General features: G+C 43.1%; 1 protein-coding gene across 1 annotated transcript in view; it reads right to left on the reverse strand.

Moving 5' to 3' along the window:
* MPP4 (MAGUK p55 scaffold protein 4) overlaps positions 1–24,550 on the reverse strand; it is a 65,755-nt gene that overhangs the window by 4,957 nt on the left and 36,248 nt on the right. Inside the window, exons 15-19 of the mRNA XM_044304461.1 lie at positions 22,602–22,643; positions 19,181–19,354; positions 18,917–18,997; positions 14,207–14,300; positions 7,855–7,963 (exon numbers count right to left, since the gene is read on the reverse strand). Coding sequence (XP_044160396.1) covers positions 7,855–7,963; positions 14,207–14,300; positions 18,917–18,997; positions 19,181–19,354; positions 22,602–22,643 — 500 coding nt within the window. The remainder of the gene's footprint in view (positions 1–7,854; positions 7,964–14,206; positions 14,301–18,916; positions 18,998–19,180; positions 19,355–22,601; positions 22,644–24,550) is intronic.

The following is a 24,550-nucleotide window of genomic DNA, read 5'->3' on the forward strand; positions in this document are numbered from 1 at the left end:
ACACAAAAACATAATTTATTTTTGTTTCAAAAAATGCTTTTATTATGTTAAATGTAAAAAAAAGTACACATATTAGGTATCGCCGCGTCCGTAAAAACCTGCTCTATAAAAATACCACATGACCTAACCCCTCAGGTTGACACCGTAAAAAAAAAAGTGTCAAAAAAGCAATTTTTGGTCACCTTACATCAGAAAAAGTGTAATAGCAAGCGATCAAAAAGTCACACACCCCAAAATTGTACCAATCAAACCGTCATCTCATCCCACAAAAATGATATCCTACTTAAGAGAATCGCCCAAAAAATAAATAAATAAAACTATGGCTCTCAGACTATGGTGACACTAAAACATGTTGTTTTTTTTGTTTCAAAAATGATATTCGTGTATAAAACAAAAAAAATGTATACATATTAGGTATCGCCGCATCCGTATCAACCTTCTCTATAAAAATATAACATGATTAAACCTGAAAAAAAAAACGGTGTAAAAAAGCCATTTTGTCATCTTACATCACATAAAGTGTAATAGCAAGCGATTAAAAAGTTATATGCACCCCAAAATTGTACCAATCAATTGGTCATCTCATCCCGCAAAAAATAAGACCCTACCTAAGATAATTACCCAAACACTGAAAACTATGGCTCTCAGAATATGGAGACACTGAAACATGATTTTGTTTTTGTGAAAAAAATATTATTGTGCAAAACTTACATAAATAAAAAATAAAGTATACATATTAGGTATCACCGCGTCCATAATAACTTGCTCTATATAAATATCACATGACCTAACCCCTCAGGTAAATACCGTAAAAAAAAAAGCAATTTTTTGTCACCTTACATCACAAAAAGTGTAATAGCAAGCGATCAAAGTCATATGAACCCCAAAAATGAGCCCCTACACAAGACAGTCATATTTGGTATTGTCGCTCCGTGACAGCCTGCTCTTTAAAAATACCACATGATCTAACCTGTCAGATGAATGTTGGAAATAACAAAAAATAGAAACGGTGCCAAAACAGCTATTTCTTGTTACCTTGCCTCACAAAAAGTGTAATATAGAGCAATCAAAAATCATATGTACCCTATTATAGTACCAACAAAACTGCCGCCCTATCCCGTAGTTTCTAAAATGGGGTCACTTTTTTGGAGTTTCTACTCTAGGGGTGCATCAGGGGGCTTCAAAAGGGACATGGTGTGAAAAAAAACAGTCCAGCAAAATCTGCCTTAAAAAAAACGTATGGCATTTCTTTCCTTCTGTGCCCTGCTGTGTGCCCGTAGAATAGGTTACAACCACATAAGGGGTGTTTCTGTAAACTACAGAATCAGGGCCATAAATATTGAGTTTTGTTTGGCTGTTAACCCTTGCTTTTTAACTGGAAAAAAATTATTAAAATTGTGGAACACCTAAAGGGTTAGCAAAGTTTGTAAAATCAGTTTTGAATACCTTGAGGGGTGTAGTTTGTGAAATGAGGTCATTTTTGGGTGGTTTCTATTATGTAAGCCTCACAAAGTAACTTCACACCTGAACTGGTCCTTTAAAAAGTGGGTTTTAGAAATTTTCGGAAAAATTTCAAGATTTGCTTCTAAACTTCTAAGCCTTGTAACGCCCCCCCCCCCCAAAAAAAATTTGCATTTACAAAATGATCCAAACATGAAGTAGACATATGTGGAATGTAAATTATTTTTGGAGGTATTACTATGTATTATGAACAGTATTTTTCGCCTATAAGACGCACCTAGGTTTTTGAGGAGGAAAATAAGAAAAAAAATATTTTTAACCAAAAGGTGAGCTTTTGGTGGGTTTTGAATTAATGGTGGTCTGTGCATGACACTATTATGGGGGATCTGTGGATGACGCACTGTCATGTGGGGGATCTGTGGATGGCACTGTTTATGGGGGATCTGTGGATGGCACTGTTTATGGGGGATCTGTGGATGGCACTGCTGTGGGGTGGGGGATCTGTGGATGGCACTGCTGTAGGGTGGGGGATCTGTGGATGGCACTGCTGTAGGGTGGGGGATCTGTGGATGGCATTGTTGTGGGGTGGGGGATCTGTGGATGGCATTGTTATGGGGTGAGGGATCTGTGGATAGGCACTGCTATATGTCATCCACAGATCCCCCTTATAACAGTGTCCCCGAATACACTGCAGTATTTATAAACATTAATCCTTAACCTGTTAATTAGCCTCTTTCACACTTGCGTTGTCCGGATCCGGCGTGTACTCCACTTGCCGGAATTACACGCCGGATCCGGAAAAACGCAAGTGAACTGAAAGCATTTGAAGACGGATCCGTCTTCAAAATGCTTCAGTGTTACTATAGCAGCCAGGACGCTATTAAAGTCCTGGTTGCCATAGTAGTAGTGGGGAGCGGTATACTTACAGTCCGTGCGGCTCCCGGGGCGCTCCAGAATGACGTGCCATGCGATCACGTGATCCATGCGCTTGGGGCGCCCTGACGTCACTCTGGAGCGCCCCGGGAGCCGCACGGACGGTAAGTATGCTGCTCCCCACTACACTTTACCATAGCTGCCAGGACTTTAGCGTCCCGGCAGCCATGGTAACCATTGAGAAAAAGCTAAACGTCGGATCCGGCAATGCGCCGAAACGACGTTTAGCTTAAGGCCGGATCCGGATCAATGCCTTTCGATGGGCATTCATTCCGGATCTGGCCTTGCGGCAAGTCTTCAGGATTTTTGGCCGGAGCAAAAAGCGCAGCATGCTGCAGTATTTTCTCCGGCCAAAAAACCTTCCAGTCCGGAACTGAAGACATCCTGATGCATCCTGAACAGATTTCTCTCCATTCAGAATGCATTAGGATAAAACGGTTTAGGATTCTTCCGGCATAGAGCCACGACGACGGAACTCTATGCCGGAAGAAAAGAACGCAGGTGTGAAAGAGCCCTAAAGCTGCGCTCCCCCCTGTTCCCCTGTATCCCCTGTATCAGTACAGCACTTACAGACAAGCTTCCATAGCAGGCAGAGCGGACGGCAGCAGTAACATCACTCACTGACCTTGCGCGCCTGCTTCATTCATAAAGTGGGAGGAGGCGCTCAACGTCAGTGAGTGACGTTACTGCTGCTGTCCGCTCTGCCTGCTATGGAAGCTTGTTCGTAAGTGCTGTACTGATACAGGGGAACAGGGGAGAGCACAGCTTTAGTTAAACTTATTAACAGGTTAAGGATGCGCAAGTAGTTTTTTTTTTTTTTTTTTTGTGTGCGTACGCTAACTGTGGCCGGCATTCTTAGCTTCCGGCCACTGTTAGGGCATCGCACACCCCACCGATGATCAACTTCGGACGGTTGATCAGCGATTTTGATTTTTTTTTGTCAAATTTTTTGACATTTTTTTTAGTTAGTCTTTTTTTTTTGGTCTGTTAGGTTTAGGGTGAGTTAGCAAACATCCGTGCCCCCACACACTCGCACACCAAATAAAGATTTACACACACATACACACGCAGGCACACACTCCCCTATGGCCCGCCAGACGTTCTCGGCCGAGGAGGCATACGCCCTGCTTGCCTCCGACTCAGAGAGTCCCAGTGAGGACGAGGATGACCCCACTTTCCTTTTGTCATCTGCGTCCTCCTCATCATTTAGCGATGATGATGATGAGACGCCGCCAGGCGGAGCAAGGGGACCGCCATGCTGTCTTTTTTTCAGTGACCACTTTGTAAATCTGATGGTGGAGCAGACGAACCTGTACGCTCAACAGTTTGTTGCTCAACACCCGGGCTCCTTTTTGGGTAGGCCCGGTGGCTGGACCCCGGTCAGTGCAGCCGAGATGAGGACGTTTTGGGGCCTCGTACTGCACATGGGCCTAGTCAAGAAACCAAGTGTCAGGCATTACTGGAGTGGGGACGTCCTCTACCAGACCCCACTTTACAGTACAGCCATGACATGCTCCCGGTTTGAGGCCATCCGGAAAATGCCTGCATTATTCAGATAATGCAGCATGTACCCCCCCCCCCCCCTCATTGCGTTCAAGGGGAGACTCCTTTTCTGCCAGTATGTTCCCTCTAAGCGGGCGAGGTATGGCGTGAATCTGTGCAAACTTTGTGAGAGTACCTCAGGGTACACTTACAAGTTTTGTGTGTACGATAGGCGAGATTCCCGTATTCAACCCCCAGAACGTCCCCACACTCTGGGTGTTAGCGGGAAACTTGTGTGGGACCTTAGGCACCCACTGCTAGATAAGGGTTACCACGTGTATGTGGATAACTTTTATACTAGTATCCCCTTGGTCAAGTCCCTCGCCGCCAGATCCACGTCCGCTTGTGGAACCATACAGAGAAAGCAACGCGGCCTCCCTACCCACCCCCTCCAGGTACCTATCCCCAGGGGTGAGACCCGTGCTCTTACCAGTGGAAACCTGTTTCTAATCAGATATAAGGACAAGAGGGATGTCCTTGTACTGTCCACAATTCATGGTAACGGCATCACCCCTGTCCCTGTGCGAGGTACCGCGGCAACGGTCCTCAAGCCCGATTGTATCGTCGACTACAATCGGTATATGGAAGGAGTTGATCTATCTGATCAAGTCCTCATCATATAACACCATGCGCAAAACCCGGGCATGGTACAAAAAAGTTGCGGTCTACTTGGTACAGGTTGCCTTGTACAACTCTTTTGTGCTGTCCCGGAGCCCTGGCAACACAGGGACATTCCTTCAGTTCTATGAGGCAGTCCTCAAGGACCTGATCTTTTCTGACCGGGAAAGAGCAGGCCGGAGTACCTCGGAAACTGGAGGAGCCCGGATCGTCCCTGGCCAACACTTTCCAAGTGTGGTCCCCCATACTGGAAAGAAGGGACGGACCCAAAAAAGGTGCAGAGAGTGTGTAACAGGAGTGGGATACGGAAGGACACCACTACTCAGTGTGACACGTGCCTCGATCATCCGGGCCTCTGCATTATTGGTTGCTTCAGGTAGTACCACACTTCCATGGAGTACTAAATTTATATCCCAATTTAGCCACTGACAATCGGATATAAAACTGGTTCTCAGACTTGAGAAACCACAAAAATAAATAAAAAAAATTCAGTAAAACATAAAAAAACAGGTATCGCCGCGTCCGTAAGAATCTGCTCTATAAAAATACCCCCCAACTCCTCAGATGAACACGGTAAAAAAAAAAAAAAAAAAGCGATAAAATATATTTTTTTGTCACCTTACATCACAAAAATTGTAATAGCAAGCGATCAAAAAGTCATATGCCCTCCAAAATAGTGCCAATAAAACTGTCCTCTCATCCCACAAAAAATGAGCCCCATCCTAAGATAATCGGCAAAAAAAAAAAAAAAGATAGTATAATATAAAACATAAATAAATTTAAAAAAGTAGACATATTAGGTATTGTCGCGTACGTAAGAATCTGCTCTATAAAAATACCCTTCCCCTAACCCCTCAGATGAACAGTGTAAAAAACTAAAATAAAAACGGTGCCAAAAAAGCAATTTTTGGGCAAACTTTCCATTTTAATCCGTTTTTTTTCCAATAACAAATCAAGGGTTAACAGCCAAACAAAACGTAATATTTATTACCCTCATACTGCAGTTTACATAAACACCCCATATGTGGTCGTAAACTGTTGTATGACCAAACGGCAGGGCGCAGAAGGAAAGGAACGCTGTTTATGTTTTTTTTTTTTTTTTGCACCATGTCCCATTTGAAGCCCCCCTGATTGCACCCCTAGAGTAAAAACTCCATAAAAGCGACCACATCTAAGAAACTACACCCCTCCAGGCATCCAAATCAGATTTTACAAACATCATTAACCCTTTAGGTGTTCCACAAGAGTTATTGGCAAATAGAGATGAAATGTCTGAATTTCTATTTCTGGTAACCTTGCCTCACAAAAATGTAATATAGATAAACCAAAAATCATATGAACCCTAAAAATAGTCTCAACAAAACTGCCACCTTATCCCGTAGTTTCCAAAATGGGGTCACTTTTATGGAGTTTCTACTGTAGGGGTGCATCAGGGGGGCTTCAAATGGGACATGGTGTAAATAAACCAGTCCAGCAAAATCTGCCTTCCAAACAGTAGTTTACGGCCACATATGGGTGTTTCTGAAAGCTACAGAATCGGGGCAATAAATATAGCATTTTGTTTGGCTGTTAACCCTTGCTTTGTTACTGGAAAAAATGGATTAAAATGGAAAATGTGCCCAAAAATTTAAATTCGCTAATTTCATCCCCATTTGCCAATAACTCTTGTGCAACACCTAAAGGGTTAACAAAGTTTGTAAAATCAGTTTTGATTACCTTGAGGGGTGTAGTTTCTTAGATGGGGTCACTTTTATGGAGTTTCTACTCTAGGAGTGCATCATGAGGGCTTAAAATGGGACATGGTGTAAATAAACCAGTCCAGCAAAATCTGCCTTCCAAAAACCACACGGCGCACCTTTCCCTCTACGCCTACCGTGTGCCCGTACAGTAGTTTACAAACCACTTATGGGGTGTTTCTGCAGACTACAGAATCGGGGCAATAAATATAGCATTTTCTTTGGCTATTAACCCTTGCTTTGTTACTGAAAAAAATTGATTAAAATGGAAAATTTGCCCAAAAATCAAAATTCGGAAATTTTATCTCCATTAACTCTTGTGGAACACCTAAAGTGTTAACGACGTTTGTAAAATCAGTTTTTAATACCTTGAGGGGTGTAGTTTCTAGAATGGGGTCATTTTTGGGTGGTTTCTATTATGTAAGCCTCACAAAGTGACTTCAGACCTGAACTGGTCCCTAAAAATTGGGTTTTTGAAAAATTTAAAGATTTGCTTCTAAACCTTGTAACATCCCTAAAAAATAAAATATCATTCCCAAAATGATCCAAACATGAAGTAGACATATGGGGAATGTAAAGTAATAACTATTTTTGGAGGTATTACTATGTATTATAGAAGTAAATTGAAACTTGGAAATTTGGTATTTTTTTCCATATTTTGATAAATTAGGTATTTTTTTTATAAATAAAAATGTATTTATTTTACTTCAATTTACTAGTGTCATGAAGTACAATATGTGATGAAAAAACAGTCTCAGAATGGCCTGGATAAGTCAAAGCGTTTTAAAGTTATCACCACTTAAAGTGACACTGGTCAGATTTGCAAAAAATTGCCTGGTCCTTAAAGGGGTTGTCCGGGGTTGGGGACATTGTTGTATGTTGTTGTATGTGTCCCCTAAATATTACATTCATGCCTGTCCTACCTTTAACAGACATTTCTAATGCCCCTTTTGCAATTCACAAAATCTCAGCTGGAAGTGGCGTTCTTCTAAGAGTCAGTGACGTACCGGGTCCCTTTCTGCAAAGCAAAGCTTCTTCTTCCGTTTCACAAGGAGCCCGGTGACGTCACCGTCAGCCGAAGTAATTATTCACAGCGCATGGATGGGCGGTAGCTAGGCGGCAACAAACCGCGCTAAGCCACGCCCCTTTGGTCCGGTGACGTCACCAGGCATTGCGCTTTATTATCAGTGAAGGAGGCAGAGTTTAGGGGCATAACTAAGGGGGAGGAATATGTGCAGCAGGAGGCGGCATATGAATCAGGGGGGCGGATGCACGGAGGAGCAGACAGACACCAGAAACCACGCAATGCTGCTCTGCGCTGGGACCCAGAAGGTAGTGCGGCAGGAAGTTACCGCACACATAAACATAGATGTCAACAATCAGTGGGGGACTGTTGGAGCACTGCTGATGTAAAAAAAATACAGAAAAACATCTGGGGGGACCTTGAAACAGCTATTAATAGTGAGTAAACTGCTTTGTAAAAAATATTTTGATCCCGGACAACCCCTTTAAGGTGAAATAAGGCTGTGTCCTAAAGAGGTTAAATGTATAACCGTGATCTAACCTGTTGCTCCAAGTCAATTATGCATATTTTTCCAGCATCCAGGGCTTCTTTTACTGTGTCCGCACTGGTACCATACATATGTCCTTTGTATTCTCCATACTCCAAGAAACTGGTAAGAAATATTGAAAACACTATTAATAAGAGCAGTTTTCTAGTCAATAACAACACTGAGGTTAGTCTGGTCATCCTCTTGGTACTAGATATCCTAGGTCTTTGGGGCTACATGGGTAATGCAGTGCAGTAAATGCTGAGATGCTTTAACCACTTCAGCCCCGCTAGCTAAAACCCCCTTCATGACCAGGCTACTTTTTACACTTCTGCACTACACTACTTTCACCGTTTATCGCTCGGTCATGCAACTTACCACCCAAATGAATTTTACCTCCTTTTCTTCTCACTAATAGAGCTTTCATTTGGTGGTATTTCATTGCTGCTGACATTTTTACTTTTTTTGTTATTAATCAAAATGTAACGATTTTTTTGGCAAAAAAATTACATTTTTCACTTTCAGCTGTAAAATTTTGCAAAAAAAAACCGACATCCATATATACATTTTTCGCTAAATTTATAGTTCTACATGTCTTTGATAAAAAAAAATGTTTGGGCAAAAAAAAAAAATGGTTTGGGTAAAAGTTATAGCGTTTACAAACTATGGTACAAAAATGTGAATTTCCGCTTTTTGAAGCAGCTCTGACTTTCTGAGCACCTGTCATGTTTCCTGAGGTTCTACAATGCCCAAACAGTAGAAAACCCCCACAAATGACCCCATTTCGGAAAGTAGGCACCCTAAGGTATTCGCTGATGGGCATAGTGAGTTCAAAGAACTTTTTATTTTTTGTCACAAGTTAGCGGAAAATGATGATTTTTTTTTTATATTTTTTTTTTCTTACAAAGTCTCATATTCCACTAACTTGCGACAAAAAATAAAAAATTCGAGGAACTCGCCATGCCCCTCACAGAATACCTTGGGGTGTCTTCTTTCCAAAATGGGGTCACTTGTGGGGTAGTTATACTGCCCTGGCAATTTAGGGGCCCAAATGTGTGAGAAGTACTTTGCAATCAAAATGTGTAAAAAATGACCGGTGAAATCCGAAAGGTGCACTTTGGAACATGTGCCCCTTTGCCCACCTTGGCTGCAAAAAAGTGTCATACATCTGGTATCGCTGTACTCAGGAGAAGTTGGGGAATGTGTTTTGGGGTGTCATTTTACATATACCCATGCTTGGTGAGAGAAATATCTTGGCAAAAGACAACTTTTCCAATTTTTTTATACAAAGTTGGCATTTGACCAAGATATTTTTCTCACCCAGCATGGGTATATGTAAAATGACACCCCAAAACACATTCCCCAACTTCTCCTGAGTACGGCGATACCAGATGTGTGACACTTTTTTGCAGCCAAGGTGGGCAAAGTGGCACATATTCCAAAGTGCACCTTTCGGATTTTGCAGGCCATTTTTTACACATTTTGATTGCAAAGTACTTCTCACACATTTGGGCCCCTAAATTGCCAGGGCAGTATAACTACGCCACAAGTGACCCCATTTTGGAAAGAAGACACCCCAAGGTATACCGTGAGGGGCATGGCGAGTTCCTAGAATTTTTTATTTTTTGTCGCAAGTTAGTGGAATATGAGACTTTGTAAGGAAAAAAAAGAAAAATCATCATTTTCCGCTAACTTGTGACAAAAAATAAAAAATTCGAGGAACTCGCCGTGCCCCTCATGGAATACCTTGGGGTGTCTTCTTTCCAAAATGGGGTCACTTGTGGCGTAGTTATACTGCCCTGGCAATTTAGGGGCCCAAATGTGTAAAAAATGGCCTGTGAAATCTGAAAGGTGCACTTTGGAATGTGTGCCCCTTTGCCCACCTTGGCTGCAAAAAAGTGTCACACATCTGGTATCGCCGTACTCAGGAGAAGTTGGGGAATGTGTTTTGGGGTGTCATTTTACATATACCCATGCTGGGTGAGAGAAATATCTTGGCAAAAGACAACTTTTCCCATTTTTTTATACAAAGTTGGCATTTGACCAAGATATTTTTCTCACCCAGCATGGGTATATGTAAAATGACACCCCAAAACACATTCCCCAACTTCTCCTGAGTACGGCGATACCAGATAAGTGACACTTTTTTGCAGCCTAGATGCGCAAAGGTGCCCAAATTCCTTTTAGGAGGGCATTTTTAGACATTTGGATCCCAGACTTCTTCTCACACTTTCGGGCCCCTAAAAAGCCAGGGCAGTATAAATACCCCACATGTGACCCCACTTTGGAAAGAAGACACCCCGAGGTATTCAATGAGGGGCCTGGCGAGTTCATAGAATTTTTTTTTTTTTGCATAAGTTAGCGGAAATTGATTTTTTTTTGTTTTTTTCTCACAAAGTCTCACTTTCCGCTAACTTAGGACAAAAATTTCAATCTTTCATGGACTCAATATGCCCCTCACGGAATACCTTCGGGTGTCTTCTTTCCGAAATGGGGTCACATGTGGGGTATTTATACTGCCCTGGCTTTTTAGGGGCCCTAAAGCGTGAGAAGAAGTCTGGAATATAAATGTCTAAAAATGTTTACGCATTTGGATTCCGTGAGGGGTATGGTGAGTTCATGTGAGATTTTATTTTTTGACACAAGTTAGTGGAATATGAGACTTTGTAAGAAAAAACAAACAAAAAAATATATATTTCCGCTAACTTGGGCCAAAAAAATGTCTGAATGGAGCCTTACAGGGGGGTGATCAATGACAGGGGGGTGATCAATGACAGGGGGGTGATCACCCATATAGACTCCCTGATCACCCCCCTGTCATTGATCACCCCCCTGGTAAGGCTCCATTCAGACGTCCGTATGATTTTTACGGATCCATGGATACATGGATCGGATCCATGGATACATGGATCAGATCCGCAAGACACATGCGGACGTCTGAATGGAGCCTTACAGGGGGGTGATCAATGACAGGGGGGTGATCACCCATATAGACTCCCTGATCACCTCCATCATTGATCACCCCCCTGTAAGGCTCCATTCAGACGTCCGCATGTGTTTTGCGGATCCGATCCATGTATCCATGGATCCGTAAAAATCATACGGACGTCTGAATGGAGCCTTACCAGGGGGGTGATCAATGACAGGGGGTGATCAATGACAGGGGGTGATCACCATATAGACTCCCTGATCACCCCCCTGTCATTGATCACCCCCCTGGTAAGGCTCCATTCAGACGTCCGTATGATTTTTACGGATCCATGGATACATGGATCGGATCCGCAAAACACATGCGGACGTCTGAATGGAGCCTTACAGGGGGGTGATCAATGACAGGGGGTGATCAGGGAGTGTATATGGGTGATCACCCCCTGTCATTGATCACCCCCCTGTAAGGCTCCATTCAGACGTCCGTATGATTTTTACGGATCCATGGATACATGGATCGGATCCGTAAAACACATGCGGACGTCTGAATGACAGGGGGGTGATCAATGACAGGGGGTGATCAGGGAGTGTATATGGGATGATCACCCCCCTGTAAGGCTCCATTCAGACGTCCGCATGTGTTTTGCGGATCTGATCCATGTATCCATGGATCCGTAAAAATCATACGGACGTCTGAATGGAGCCTTACAGGGGGGTGATCAATGACAGGGGGGTGATCAGGGAATCTATATGGGTGATCACCCGCCTGTCATTGATCACCCCCCTGTAAGGCTCCATTCAGACGTCCGCATGTGTTTTGCGGATCCGATCCATGTATCCATGGATCCGTAAAAATCATACGGACGTCTGAATGGAGCCTTACAGGGGGGGTGATCAATGACAGGGGGTGATCAGGGAATCTATATGGGTGATCACCTGCCTGTCATTGATCACCCCCCTGTAAGGCTCCATTCAGACGTCCGTATGTGTTTTGCGGATCCGATCCATGTATCTGTGGATCCGTAAAAATCATACGGACGTCTGAACGGAGCCTGACAGGGGGGTGATCAATGACAGGGGGGGGGATCAGGGAGTTTATATGGGGTGATCAGGGGTTTATGAGGGGTTAATAAGTGACCGGGGGGGGGGGGGTGTAGTGTAGTGTGGTGTTTGGTGCGACTTTACTGACCTACCTGTGTCCTCTGGTGGTCGATCCTAACAAAAGGGACCACCAGAGGACCAGGTAGTAGGTATATTAGACGCTGTTATCAAAGCAGCGTCTAATATACCTGTTAGGGGTTAAAAAAAAATCACATCTCCAGCCTGCCAGCGAGCGATCGCCGCTGGCAGGCTGGAGATCCACTCGCTTACCTTCTGTTCCTGTGAGCGCGCGCGCCTGCGTGCGCGCGTTCACAGGAAATCTCGGGTATCGCGAGATGACGCGCCGATGCGTCCAGGAGGAGTAAATCAACCACCTCCCGGACGCATCGGGAGGTGGTTAAAGGGCGATTGTCACTATTCGGTTCATATCCTAATGTACAGGACCTAGAAAATAAATACACTACTCACACAAAGTTAGAGATATTTGGCTTGTGGGTGAAATTTCTGGATAAACCTAAAATACACTCTAAGAGTACTTTCACACTAGCGTTAGAAGAATCCAGCAGGCAGTTCCGTTGCTGGAACTGCCTGCCGGATCCGGAAATCTTTATTCAAACGAATATCATTTGTTTCCGGGTGCGGATCCGTCTGACAAATGCATTGCAATACCGGATCCGTCTCTCCGGTGTCATCCGGAAAAATGGATCAGGTATTTATCTTTTTCACAGATTTAAAGGTCTGCGCATGCGCAGACCGGATCCGTTTTTCTGGAACACTTTGTACCGGATCCGGCATTAATACATTTCAAGTGTTCGAAGAAAATACTGCAGCATGCGAATAATACTTAATGGTGAAACCTATTTTTTCCGATACTCCGGACTCTGTTATAGACTGGCTGGACCAAAATAATATTTAAGCAGTTTTTCTTTTCCATGATTACTGTCTCCTTATTTTCCTTTCTCAATTTTGGATGCTGGTGGGAGTGGGGTATGTTTCTGGGGTGGGTTGCAATGCGTCTCCCAGGTTGTTGGGGGAAGAGGCAGAAACTGTCTTTTTTATTTTTTTTTCTCTATGGTGGCTCTAGTTATCAGTGGCTTTTCTCAGACTGTTGCTCCCTAGGGCCGTGCAGTGATAGAAGGGGCACCCTTTCTTCTCTTGAGCCACACCCCAATTCTGGGTCTTTTGGCTGATGGTTGCTGGGGTGCCTGTGATGTTAAGTGCAATTCTTCCCAGATAACTGTGTACGGATTTAGACAAAGATGGAAGTTACAGCCTACTTCACTCTCTATCTGTCTCAAGTCTCTTCCTGCAGAATCTATGGCAGACAATTGTACTTTTATATTGGTGGCTGTAATGTCCACTGCTGGATACAGGGCTTTGGTGATATGACTGGCCAGACCAAGTCCAAATGTGAAGGGTGTCTTAATGGTGTCTCTCATACCAGCAACGTCTGAATAGCTGAAGTAGCAGGTTACCTTGTTATCTCCTATGCTTGACCATGCAGATTTTAAGTTCTCCACTTCTCCTCTTAGTCTCTCTCTTTCCCCATAGATCTTGCAGAGATCGGTGAGTCTCTGTACTGTGAGGCCTAGTACTAAGGAGTGGTTCATGAGGACTTTGCTTCCTCTCTCCTTAACTGCTAACATTAGACTCCTGGTTAGGGGTGGGACCAGCCCACACCGAACCTCATACAAGGGCTGTGGCAGTACTGAGGGCAGCATAAATTAGTTACAGAAATGCTGATTTCATCGGTGTGTCACTCATGAGATAAAAGTATGTGGTTGCTGAGAACCAGCATCATAATCATTGCAGCCCAGGCCTTGAAAATATGTAAATCTACTTGAGAAGAGTCCTGGTTATTCATAATCTCCTGCTCTCCTCACCCATCTGCTGATGATTGGCAGTTCTCTCCTAGAGAGAAAGGGAGAAAACTAGGTAGAAGACTGTCAGTCAGCAGGTAGGCAGGGAGAGCAGGAATTCATGAATAACCATGACTCTTCTCAGGTGGCCGTGACTCTTTTCCAGGCCCAGTCTGCAATGATTGTGATGTTGGTTCTCGGCAACCACTGACTTTTAACTTTTACATGACAGACCGCTGAAATCTCTACTTTATGCTGCCATTAATATGAGCAGCACAAAGTTGATGACAGCTTCCCTTTAAACCAGTGCCACCCATACATAGTTATGCTGGGTATATAATATGGCATAACATTGAATACATAACATTACATAAGAAAGAAACGAACAATTTGCAGATACTTTGAGGCACTGCACCAGCGCAATGTAAACCACTTTGATTATAATTTCAATCTTGATCTACACAAGCAAAGTAAATACCTGTGGGTGTAAATCATGCTTTCAAATGTCTCTTTAGATACGAAAAAGTATTCTCGACCATTCTCTTCATAGCTCTTCTTGGGGCGAGTAGTGTCTGTTGGGAAATCATTCAAGTAAACATTTGCCATGTGTAATGATACTTACAAAGCAGTTTCTATGAAACTAAAATGGAAACAAAGTTTGCTACCAGTCTGAATATACAAAGAAATATTTATTTTGGCTTGTATTAAAATCTTACCCTTCACCGCTTTCAGCCTTATTAAAGGATTGTGCCACTCATAACATGTGTTTTTGATTGCTGGGATGTGACCACTGTGTCCCCCAGTGTTCATGGGCATGAGGGTTCGCAAGTGCTGCCGATAAGACCCATGTGAATGGAACTGTGGTGAGCATTTGTGTCCACTACTCCATTCACTTCTATGGGACCGCCGAGTACAGTGCTTGCAGCAGTTACATAGCAGTGGACAAACGTATGCCCCACCGCTCCATTCTCATGGGGCAGTTCAGCGGCACTTGTGGAACCCCATTCTCGTGATCGCTGGGGGTTCAGTCAGACTCTCAGAGAATAAACACTTATCCCCCATCCTGGGATAGGGGATATAAATTAGGAATGGCACAACCCCTTTAGGAGCCACTTCCAAAAGGTGGCGCCAGCGAGACGGTTCTCTTTCCTTGAGAGATCCCCATTTGCGACACCGAGAGAAAAAGATGCATGTACATGGCAGGCACAGTTAGTGTCCTCATTATCTTCATAAGGTGTAAGTAGATAATTCTGCCATACTGTAAAAATAAATAATGGTGCTATACAGTACACAAAGAACAACAACCCGAAAAAGGTTAGCAGCAGTGTCCAAGGTGACCATGCTATTAGAATGCCCTCATTAGTAGCATCATTACAGCCAGCAGAATTCCCTCTACCCATTTATGACCATTAGAGATGAGCGAATTTTTAAAAAATTCAATTCAGCCGGTCCGCCGAATTTTTCGGAAAAATTTGATTCGATCCGAATCTAACGGCTATTTTCTGGCTGCTGAGAGCCTTTATAATGGTGTAGAACACTGTGCCTTGCAGTAACACGCATAGGTGTTTAGTGGCCTATTGCTTTGGTAGTGAAATAATACTGAGTCCGTATGACATGCAGATGACAGGCGTCGCTCTTAGAATCACTGCACACTTCACTTATTTGGGCAGTCATGGGGCCAAAACTGACCAATTAACTCAAGTATCAAGTCAGCCTTACAGATCGATGTTAGCGTCAAGAAGAAGCGCACTCCTTTTACACCGTCGTCAGCTGAGTCCACATAGATGTCTACAGAACCTGTTCTATTAAACGCTTAAACAAGTAGAGCCCCCCCCCCCCCCCCGAGTGGAGAGGGTGTCAGCAGTAAGTTTGGTTGACGTCACTGATTAATTTTCCCCATGCTGTGATCCATCAGAACAATTACCCCAAAAAAACAGAGGATCCTGTCTGTTGAGCATCCGCCTTCACTCAGTCAGCATTTGCTCAATAATCCATCAGTATTGCTAAAGGCAAAAAAAAAACTGAGTGGATCTAAAACAGAGATGACATGTGAATGGAATATTAGCATGTTTTCTGTGTTTTCTACCCACTCCTGCTTTTGGCTACCAAATCATAAGCCAATTCTTAAGGGACCATACAGGCCTTAAACAGGATACGTTTTGTGTCTCATTTTTCCTTCCTTCTGACAGATCAGAAGACGTGTCAAATAAATGATGATGTCAGCCAGGCCGAAAGCCAAAATATTGGACCAGTCATGAAGTGGGGAGGGTGGGAACAGCATGAGAAGTCCACAGAGTGGTGAGGGGAAAGCAGCATGAGGAGACCACAGAGTGGCCCAATGAAAGGGTCTGGAGGTGAAAGCAGTATGAGAAGGCCACCGAGTGACACAATGAAGGAGTCTGGAGGTGGCGGCAGCATGAGTAGGCCACAGAGTGGCACAATGACAGAGTCTGTAGGTGGCAGCAGCAGAAGAAAGCACAATGACACAGTGTGGAGGTGGCAGCAGCATCAGGAGGAGGCCACAGAGTGGCACAATGACAGAGTCTGGAGGTGGCAGTAGCATCAGGAGGCCACAGAGTGGCAAGGTGACATACTGTGGAGGTTGGTGGCAATACCAGTAGCCACTGAAGATGGCATCAGATGTGTGGCATTAGGCAGGTAACAGCATCAGAATAGTAGCTTAACGCTAAATACATTTTTTTTTCCACTGAAATAAGTCACTAAATATTTTACCGCATATAACTGCAGCGCTTAACGCTAAATACAATTTCTTTTTCCACCAAAATAAGTCACAAAAGATTTTACCACATATAACTGCAGCGCTAAATGCTGAATGAAATTAGTTTTTCCGCCAAAGAATACAATCTGCTGCGGATATCCACACAATAAAATGACATGCTGAGGATTTAGGATGTGCATGAAGGCCACTTTATGCTGTCGATTTCTATTGCAGTTTGTGGATGAGATAATTTTTTTTATTCTCACCCACTTTGCTGTAATACACCCCTATACGCTTTCACCAGAAATAACTGCAACAGTGCAGTGCGTACATAATTTTCTTATTTTACTGAAATACGCCCCTATACGCTTTCACCAGAATTAACTGCAGAAATGCACTGAGAATATACATTTCTTTTTTTACTGTAATATGCCCCTATACGCTTTCACCAGAAATAACTGCAACAGTGCAGTGCGTATATATTTTTCTTATTTTACTGAAACCCGCTCCTATACACTTTCCCCAGAAATAACTGCAACAGTGCAGTGCGTATATATTTTTCCTATTTTACTGAAATACTCCCCTATACGCTTTCACCAGAATTAACTGCAGAAATGCACTGAGAATATATTTTCTTTTTTTACTGTAATATGCCCCTATACGATTTCACCAGAAATAACTGCAACAGTGCAGTGTATATATATTTTTCCTATTTCACTGAAATACTCCCCTATACGCTTTCACCAGAATTAACTGCAGAAATGCACTGAGAATATATTTTCATTTTTTACTGTAGTATGCCCCTATACGATTTCACCAGAAATAACTGCAACAGTGCAGTGTATATATATTTTTCCTATTTTACTGAAATACGCTCTTATACGCTTTCACCAGAAATAATTAACAGTGCAGTGCGTATATATTTTTCTTTGTTTCTGAAATACGCCCCTACACGCTTTCAACAGAAATAACTGCAGAAGTCAAATGCATATATATTTTTCTTTTAGTACTGAATAAGATACTAAGATATAAGCCACTAAAGGTTTTTCAACATAACACTTGCAGCCCAATAACAAATAGCTGGAATGACAGAGCTGTCTAATGACTATTTGGATCCCCAAATAATCATTCCCTGTGCTTGTAAATAACTTTCCTATTAATGTCCCTAGCACCTTCTGACGTCTCTCCCTGCACTAAGATGCTGTGAAATGATTCCTCCCTATCCTATCCTTTCCCTGCACTTATAAATAGTTTTTTCTCTCTTTTTTTCACAATAATTTTTCCACTTGCTCTCCCTAACGCCTTCACACGTTTGTCCCTGCACTCTGAACACTGGAAAATGTCTGACTGTAAGATGGCCGACATATTTATAAGGATGTGACATCACATGGCTGGCTGGTGCAGATTGGCTGTATGCAGGCATGTCAATCTGGGTCAACCCGCCTTCCCAGAGTTCCTTGTCCCATGTCCTCAGTCCTCACACGTGTAGCCGCCATTTTAGGAAAAATGTGATTCGTTACTAAGAAGGGCGAGGAAATTCGCATGCCTCATAGGGTGAGGGTGGGGCTACAGACATTCACTAAACTTTAGGAATGAAGAAATAAATGTTTGACCTTTTAAGGGTACGACCACACGAGCAGATTTTATACTTCTGCTGTGGATATCCACACAATAAAATGACATGCTGAGCATTTAAAATGTGCATGAAGGCCACTTTATGCTGCCGATTTCTATTGCAGTTTGTGGATGAGATATTTTTTTTTTATTCTCACCTACTTTGCTGGCACTATAAAAAGCTGCTGAATTTGCAGCATATGCGTCCAATGTAGATGTACCCTAGAGGGCTTTCCCAGGATCCCATCAGTTTTTCCTTAGCCAACCCTCCCCCCCCCCCCCCCCCAGCGTGTCTGACCTAATGCAAGAATCATACTTAACTGGACCCTGACACTCTGGTACTCTGCCCTCATTCTCTGATCTTCTGGTCTCAGGCTTGTTTACTTAAGGTCAGATTGTGGACGGGGTCATGACTGACTGGCCTCAGCAGTCACATGTCCCCAAGCAGTTATGTGCTGCTTGAGGAACACACGTCACCACTGAGGCCAGTTATTGGCTGCAGTGGCGTAAGAATGATCACCTAACACGTCCAGTGCACAGGACATGAGCAGCGGGAACTAGGCGAGTATGATTCCTGTATTACGTCAAACATGCTACGGAGCTAGGTCATCAATATCTTTACCCCGGACAACCCCTTTAAACCTTGCTTGTATCCGGCTCAGATGGCACTTAACTATGATACTTTTTCTCATGCATGAAACATACACTGCAACATTAAACATTGGTTTAAAAATCATGCCTTACACCTGTCCCCATGATTGCGTACAATATTAAAACTCATTAGATGCCTTAGTTCAGCGATATTCCCAGTGCCTTCATATATATGACTTCAGGAGTCAGAATATTAGCACTTACGTGGCACCGGGCTGTGAAATATGCTGGGATTTAGCTTAATAAGCTGCTTTCTTAGTTCATTAACACCTACTCCTGAAGGTCCTGCAAGAAGGGAAAAAAACATTAGAATAGTCCTATAGTATTTTGAACCATAATATCATATTCTATCGTGATGTTATTCTGCTACAACACAAAATATAGGAAATGTGCATTTTACACAAATATAATATTCATGGTATGTATATATCTGGTTTCAGATCTCAGTTCTGTAGTCTATGAACTTACCTACTAGGACAATAAGTCTATGACGGTCACAAGGCCTTCTCTGATATCTCACAACCTCTTCATAGGGAGCTGTTACTGTGTGGTAACAGCTGCTACTTGGACATCTAGAGTAACAGGAATATTGGGTGCTGTGGGACTTTCTGCGGCAAAGGCGCATGCTTTTCCGGAAACCAGCTGTAGAGGACAAAACGATTATTGCCACAAGACTGCTAAAGGGTCGCTATATATGTATAACTTTAAAAGGCTATGGTCGTTTTTTTGTTTTTTTTAAACCCCCCACCCACCCAGTGGGATGTTTGAAGGAAACTATACTTATCTGCCCCTTGCCGTTTCTGGCTCAGTGGGTTCCAGGATCTGTTCATTGGACTTCTGATCCCCGCATGTAAACCTCCAGCATGGATGGGGTCACGTGCGCTGCTGCTACCAATGCATGGCCTCAGCAGTGACATATTTCCAAGTAGCACATCACTGCTGGGTCACAGGCTGCTTGGGGGCACGTCACCACTGAGGACAGTCATTGGCTGCAGCAGCACACATGACTCTGTTCATGCAGGAACCGTAAATAAAGATAGCCTCTTGTGTTAGGCGAGTGTAAAAGCGAGTGTGGAACTGGAGTTTCCCCTTACAGTCACATCCAAGGTCATGTGTGCAGTTAATGCCAAGTGCCCCCTAATGGTCTGTTGGGTTGCGTGAGCGCCAAATTGTGACACTGAGGAGTTAAAATTTGCACCACGTCAATTTTTCTGCAGATTGTTCTCTGCAGCACATGGATCTCATGCGCGTTGCTCCTACAGTAACATGCTGCAGATTTTTTGTCCTGCAAATCCACTGCATATGCTGCACATGGCATCTTTTCTGCTATGTTGGTGATTTGGAAGAATCTGCCCCCCATTGCTTTCAATAGGAAATCTGCAGCATGGTTTATACAATGCAAATGTGTCCAAGTGAAGTTTACAAAAACATCCCATGGAAAAAAACAAACCAGCATGTTCTATCTTGGTGCGACTGCTGCATAGAAACTGCAACAGATATCCGCTCCATTGTATGAGACTAAATCTTTGGGAGGATCCGTAGCATTCAAACAGCAAAACCTTGCCATCGATCTGAGGGTCAGCCTCCGATTCTGCGGCAAATACATGTCGGATTTTTCCAGTACGTATTTTACCACGTGAAGATACCCTGAGTGAGTTCACACATTACATGCTTGTTCTGGAATTTCAGCTGGAGAATCGTCACTGAAAACCCTCAACAAAGTATAACATTAATGAATGGAGATTTAAAATGACCCAATCACTGGCAGCGTAAAAAACCTTTCACAGATTGTAGGCGTACTGCCGATTTTTAATAAAGCAAAAGATTTTTTTTTTTAAAAAGCATGTGGCTTTTTTTTATTATTCTTACTAGCGAGAAACAAAAACAAAAAAAAGAACGAACACAAATATGTGTGAAGAGAACCTAAAGTGATGCTGCACTTTTGATACCTCATAGCAACATATGAATGATTTGAATTGGTGGGGTCCCATATCTCATACACCCACCTAGCTATATCCCATCCCTTCATAAGATGGAAACCCCCCTTTAAAGTATCACTGCATTTTGAAAAAACTTATAGCGACATATCAGCTGTGTTAGTGGAAGTCAGTTCAAGTGAGAAGGAGTGGATAAAGTCACAAAGGACAAGAGCAATTTTACCAGGCTTTAAGGACCTTTGGATTTAAGGTGAAGGATTTATTAGCTTCCGGCAGCCTCACCATTGATAAGCTGGGAAACAAGGACCAGATCCAGGACTAAATACATGTGAGTACACTACCTCCTACCATAGCCTGTGATATAGCCACATATACAGCCTGTTACCCGGATTTACGGTATTTAATCTACATATACATGAGAGAGTTTATAACTGGATGTAAATTGCTGTCAAGACCCTGGTTACAGTAAAGTTCTAAGTTGGATTCAAACCCTGCCTCATTCTTCTATCTCCATACTACAACCACTCTCATCATTTTGCACCACCAAGGTGCTGGCATCACGACAATACCTAATTCAGGGGCCCAGCCGGACAAGCACCCAGAAAAGCCAATCACCATCAAGGGCACCTCCATCACCACCTGGCCGGTGTCCCCTGTAATAGAGTGTGTCCCAGAGAATCCAGTGCTGTTCTCCCCTTCACTGCAATGCTGGCCCAGGGAGGCATCTGCTAACCGTGAGTACCCGATGAACTATTGCACCCATCGGCCCACCGTGAACCTCACGCGTTCTCCCCTGTGGACCAGCACGCTGCATTTCCCATTTTAAGAAGGTGTGGCATATAGCTAGGATATGGTAATATCCAAATAGAGTCAAATGAATGGGGCGGCACCGCTATGGTGATAGATGGCTTTTCACATACTCTTGTCCTTCAAACAGCATTCGTGGTGCACAACCCAACGTTAGAAGTACATACAATCTTCGTATAGTAGATAAAGAAAAGAGGGCGGCACTCACCACTGTAGTAGCAAAACTTCTTTATTCTTACACGATGGTATGGATAAAACAGGGCTGGGGCAGACTTCACCTTCACACAGACCGCAAAGTGGCGACGGCATGAGTGCCCTCTTTTCTTTATCTACTATACGAAGATTGTATAGCTAGAATATGCCATCACTCTATGATTGGTGGCTGTATGACATATGGGACCCTATCTCATCCTTAGACCTCATGCACACAACCCTATGTATTTTGCAGTCTGCGAATTGCAGATCTGCAGAATACGGATATCGTCCCTTTTTGCTGACCCATTGACTTCAATGGCTTTGTGGTCCACATTTTGCAGATTGGACCATATAGATGCAGAAAGCACACAGATCATCATGGTTTTGCTTACCGCACCCATATATCTGTTATGCAAAAAGATGGAATTTGTTTTACACACTGGCGCTCCTGGTCACCTGACTATGCAGGGTTCTGAAACCAGCTGTGCTAACTTGAATGGAGCATGCTCAAGTTCCCTGTACATTGGATGGAATGGGAAAATCTGTGCAGCACCAAAGCAACAAGCTAGCACTGCAACTCTATCATTGTAAGGATTATTGGGTGTCCAAGAGGTCGGAACCTCAACAATACTAAAGTGATGGCATGTCCTAGGGAGAATACATGACTTGCTGTCAGCAAATCCCATGGAATCACAGTAAACATATAGAGCAATGTGCCAGATATTTAATAAAAAGTGACACATTGGCAATAACCACATCTACTCACCACAGGATCTGTTTTCACTTTACGGGATAACAATGATTTTTTTTTTTTTAGACCTCCTTGTGTGCAATATTTATTTTTCCAATCTCATTTCATTAAACCTCTCGTATTTATTAGGATGTGGGGATCCCCATGTGTATAATGGTTGATCCACATTCCTTGCTGTAAAAACAAATCTCAGACATACCAATAACATAGGCCTGTCCATCACTGCCGTATTCTTCCTCTTCTTAACATGCGTGTATAAACAGAAAAGGTGTGAGAAAGGATGTTATTGTCAGATCCTGACATTCTTTACATCACATCAAATAAAAGCTCAATATGGCTGTTTACAAAGTATTGTAAAACGCAGAGCCTTATCGAAGAATTATAATTACAGGTCACAACTAGGATCATCACAGTTCAGACTAGGCAACACGAAACAACTAAACAAAAAAGGAAAAAAGGAAAGAACAGCCCACAAGTACAAAGCCACAAGGTACGAAAGTAATACATGAATCAAACATATAAAAATGTAAAATACTGCACTGGGTTATTGTGATGAGATAAGTGTCTGTCCTGCAGTATTCTGGCTAGTAAAAAATGGTATCTGACGGGCCCATAAATGTATGTATATACATTCAGTTATGCCACTGGATGATGCTGTTCATTTTCCCCAGCCTCAGCTGCTTCACAGTTTTTTAGCAGTGCTCCATAGGCACAGTACTGTTATCAGGGACTCCAGTTTAGCCGTATGGTAGTCCAAGCTACAATGGAAGTCTGAGGTAGTCTGAAACACTCTCCATCAGTGACTTAAGGCAGCTTTCCCTCCCTCATTATTTTATAAAATACTTGCTAACATTTGCAAGTTTTCTTGCAGCAAAATGTTGAGTTGGGCACGTGAAGTGCACTACTCAAGACCTGGGGTATCTGCAAAGTTTGACTTTCTAATGTATTGTTTGTAATGTTTTTGACATGCTATGCACTGTTACACCAGCAGATGGCATATGGGTGGCACTGGGAATGGTGCTGGTTAAGACATCCATCACCACAATTCAGGACAGGTACACTCACAAGCCTGCATTTCACAAGTGCCAGTGTGACCCGTCACCACAAAATGCAATGAAATATAGAAGCATCATGCTGTAGAGCAGGAGGAACGATATATGTTTTTTGGGGTAAAATCTGTAATTTATACATTCATAGATTTGCTTTTTTTAACTTCATGTGAAGAGCTATTGGTACAGGGGGGAGTTGTTATCAGTGATGGCAGCTATCTCTGTATGCACACTTATACACACAATACTATTAATCACTGATTACACTTTGCTCCTGCACTGATAGGTATTCACAGGAGGTAAAAAAAATCAAAGATATAAATGTATAAATTACAGGTTTTACTGAATGTTTTCCACCCAAAAATATATATATAAACCCATTCAGCTTCTCTTGCTCTACAACAGGGTGCTTTCCAATTGCATTGCATTTTGTGGTGACAGGTTCTCTTTAACAGCAATATGCTGGCACTTGTAGCTATAGTTATCCACTCGTGAAATGCAGGCTTGTGAGTGTGTCTGTTCTGAACTGTGATGATGAGCGTCTTAACCCGTCTACCCTCACCTGCAGCGGAATCTGTATAGCTGGAGAGAGAAATTTTTGCCAGCTAGTATACTCAGTGCTAACATCTGCATCCAAAACTAATCATCTGGGCAGTGAAACTGTACTTACTACTGCTGGATGTACTACAACTTATCCTTTGCATTTAGCAAAGAGTGACTTTTTTTCTTTTACTTCTGTCCCAGGGAGCGACGCCCTGAGGGAGCACACTGTGACACAACATCTCATGGGGATCACTAACACTCCCATCCTCTTCCTCAGGGGCATGCTGCTGGAAACTTTCTGGGCATGCCTCCTTTGTACAGCGTTCAACCCTTTTGTGTGTCGTTCTACTCATTTGTATGGTCAGGCTTGGACTGGCCCACCGGGGAAACAGGGGATTCCTCGGTAGGCCCCCAGTCTCCTGCGCCCAGAGAAAAGACGGAGGAGTAATTATTTCTCTTGTTTCTCAGGAGAGATAATTATTGTAGCCACTAGGTGGCAGTATTGCACAGTTATGCAGCCTCCTACTAATGTAAATTGTACAGGAGGACGTGCAGT

Source organism: Bufo gargarizans, chromosome 8 (assembly GCF_014858855.1).
Source record: "Bufo gargarizans isolate SCDJY-AF-19 chromosome 8, ASM1485885v1, whole genome shotgun sequence".
In the NCBI taxonomy this organism is placed as follows: Eukaryota; Metazoa; Chordata; class Amphibia; order Anura; family Bufonidae; genus Bufo; species Bufo gargarizans.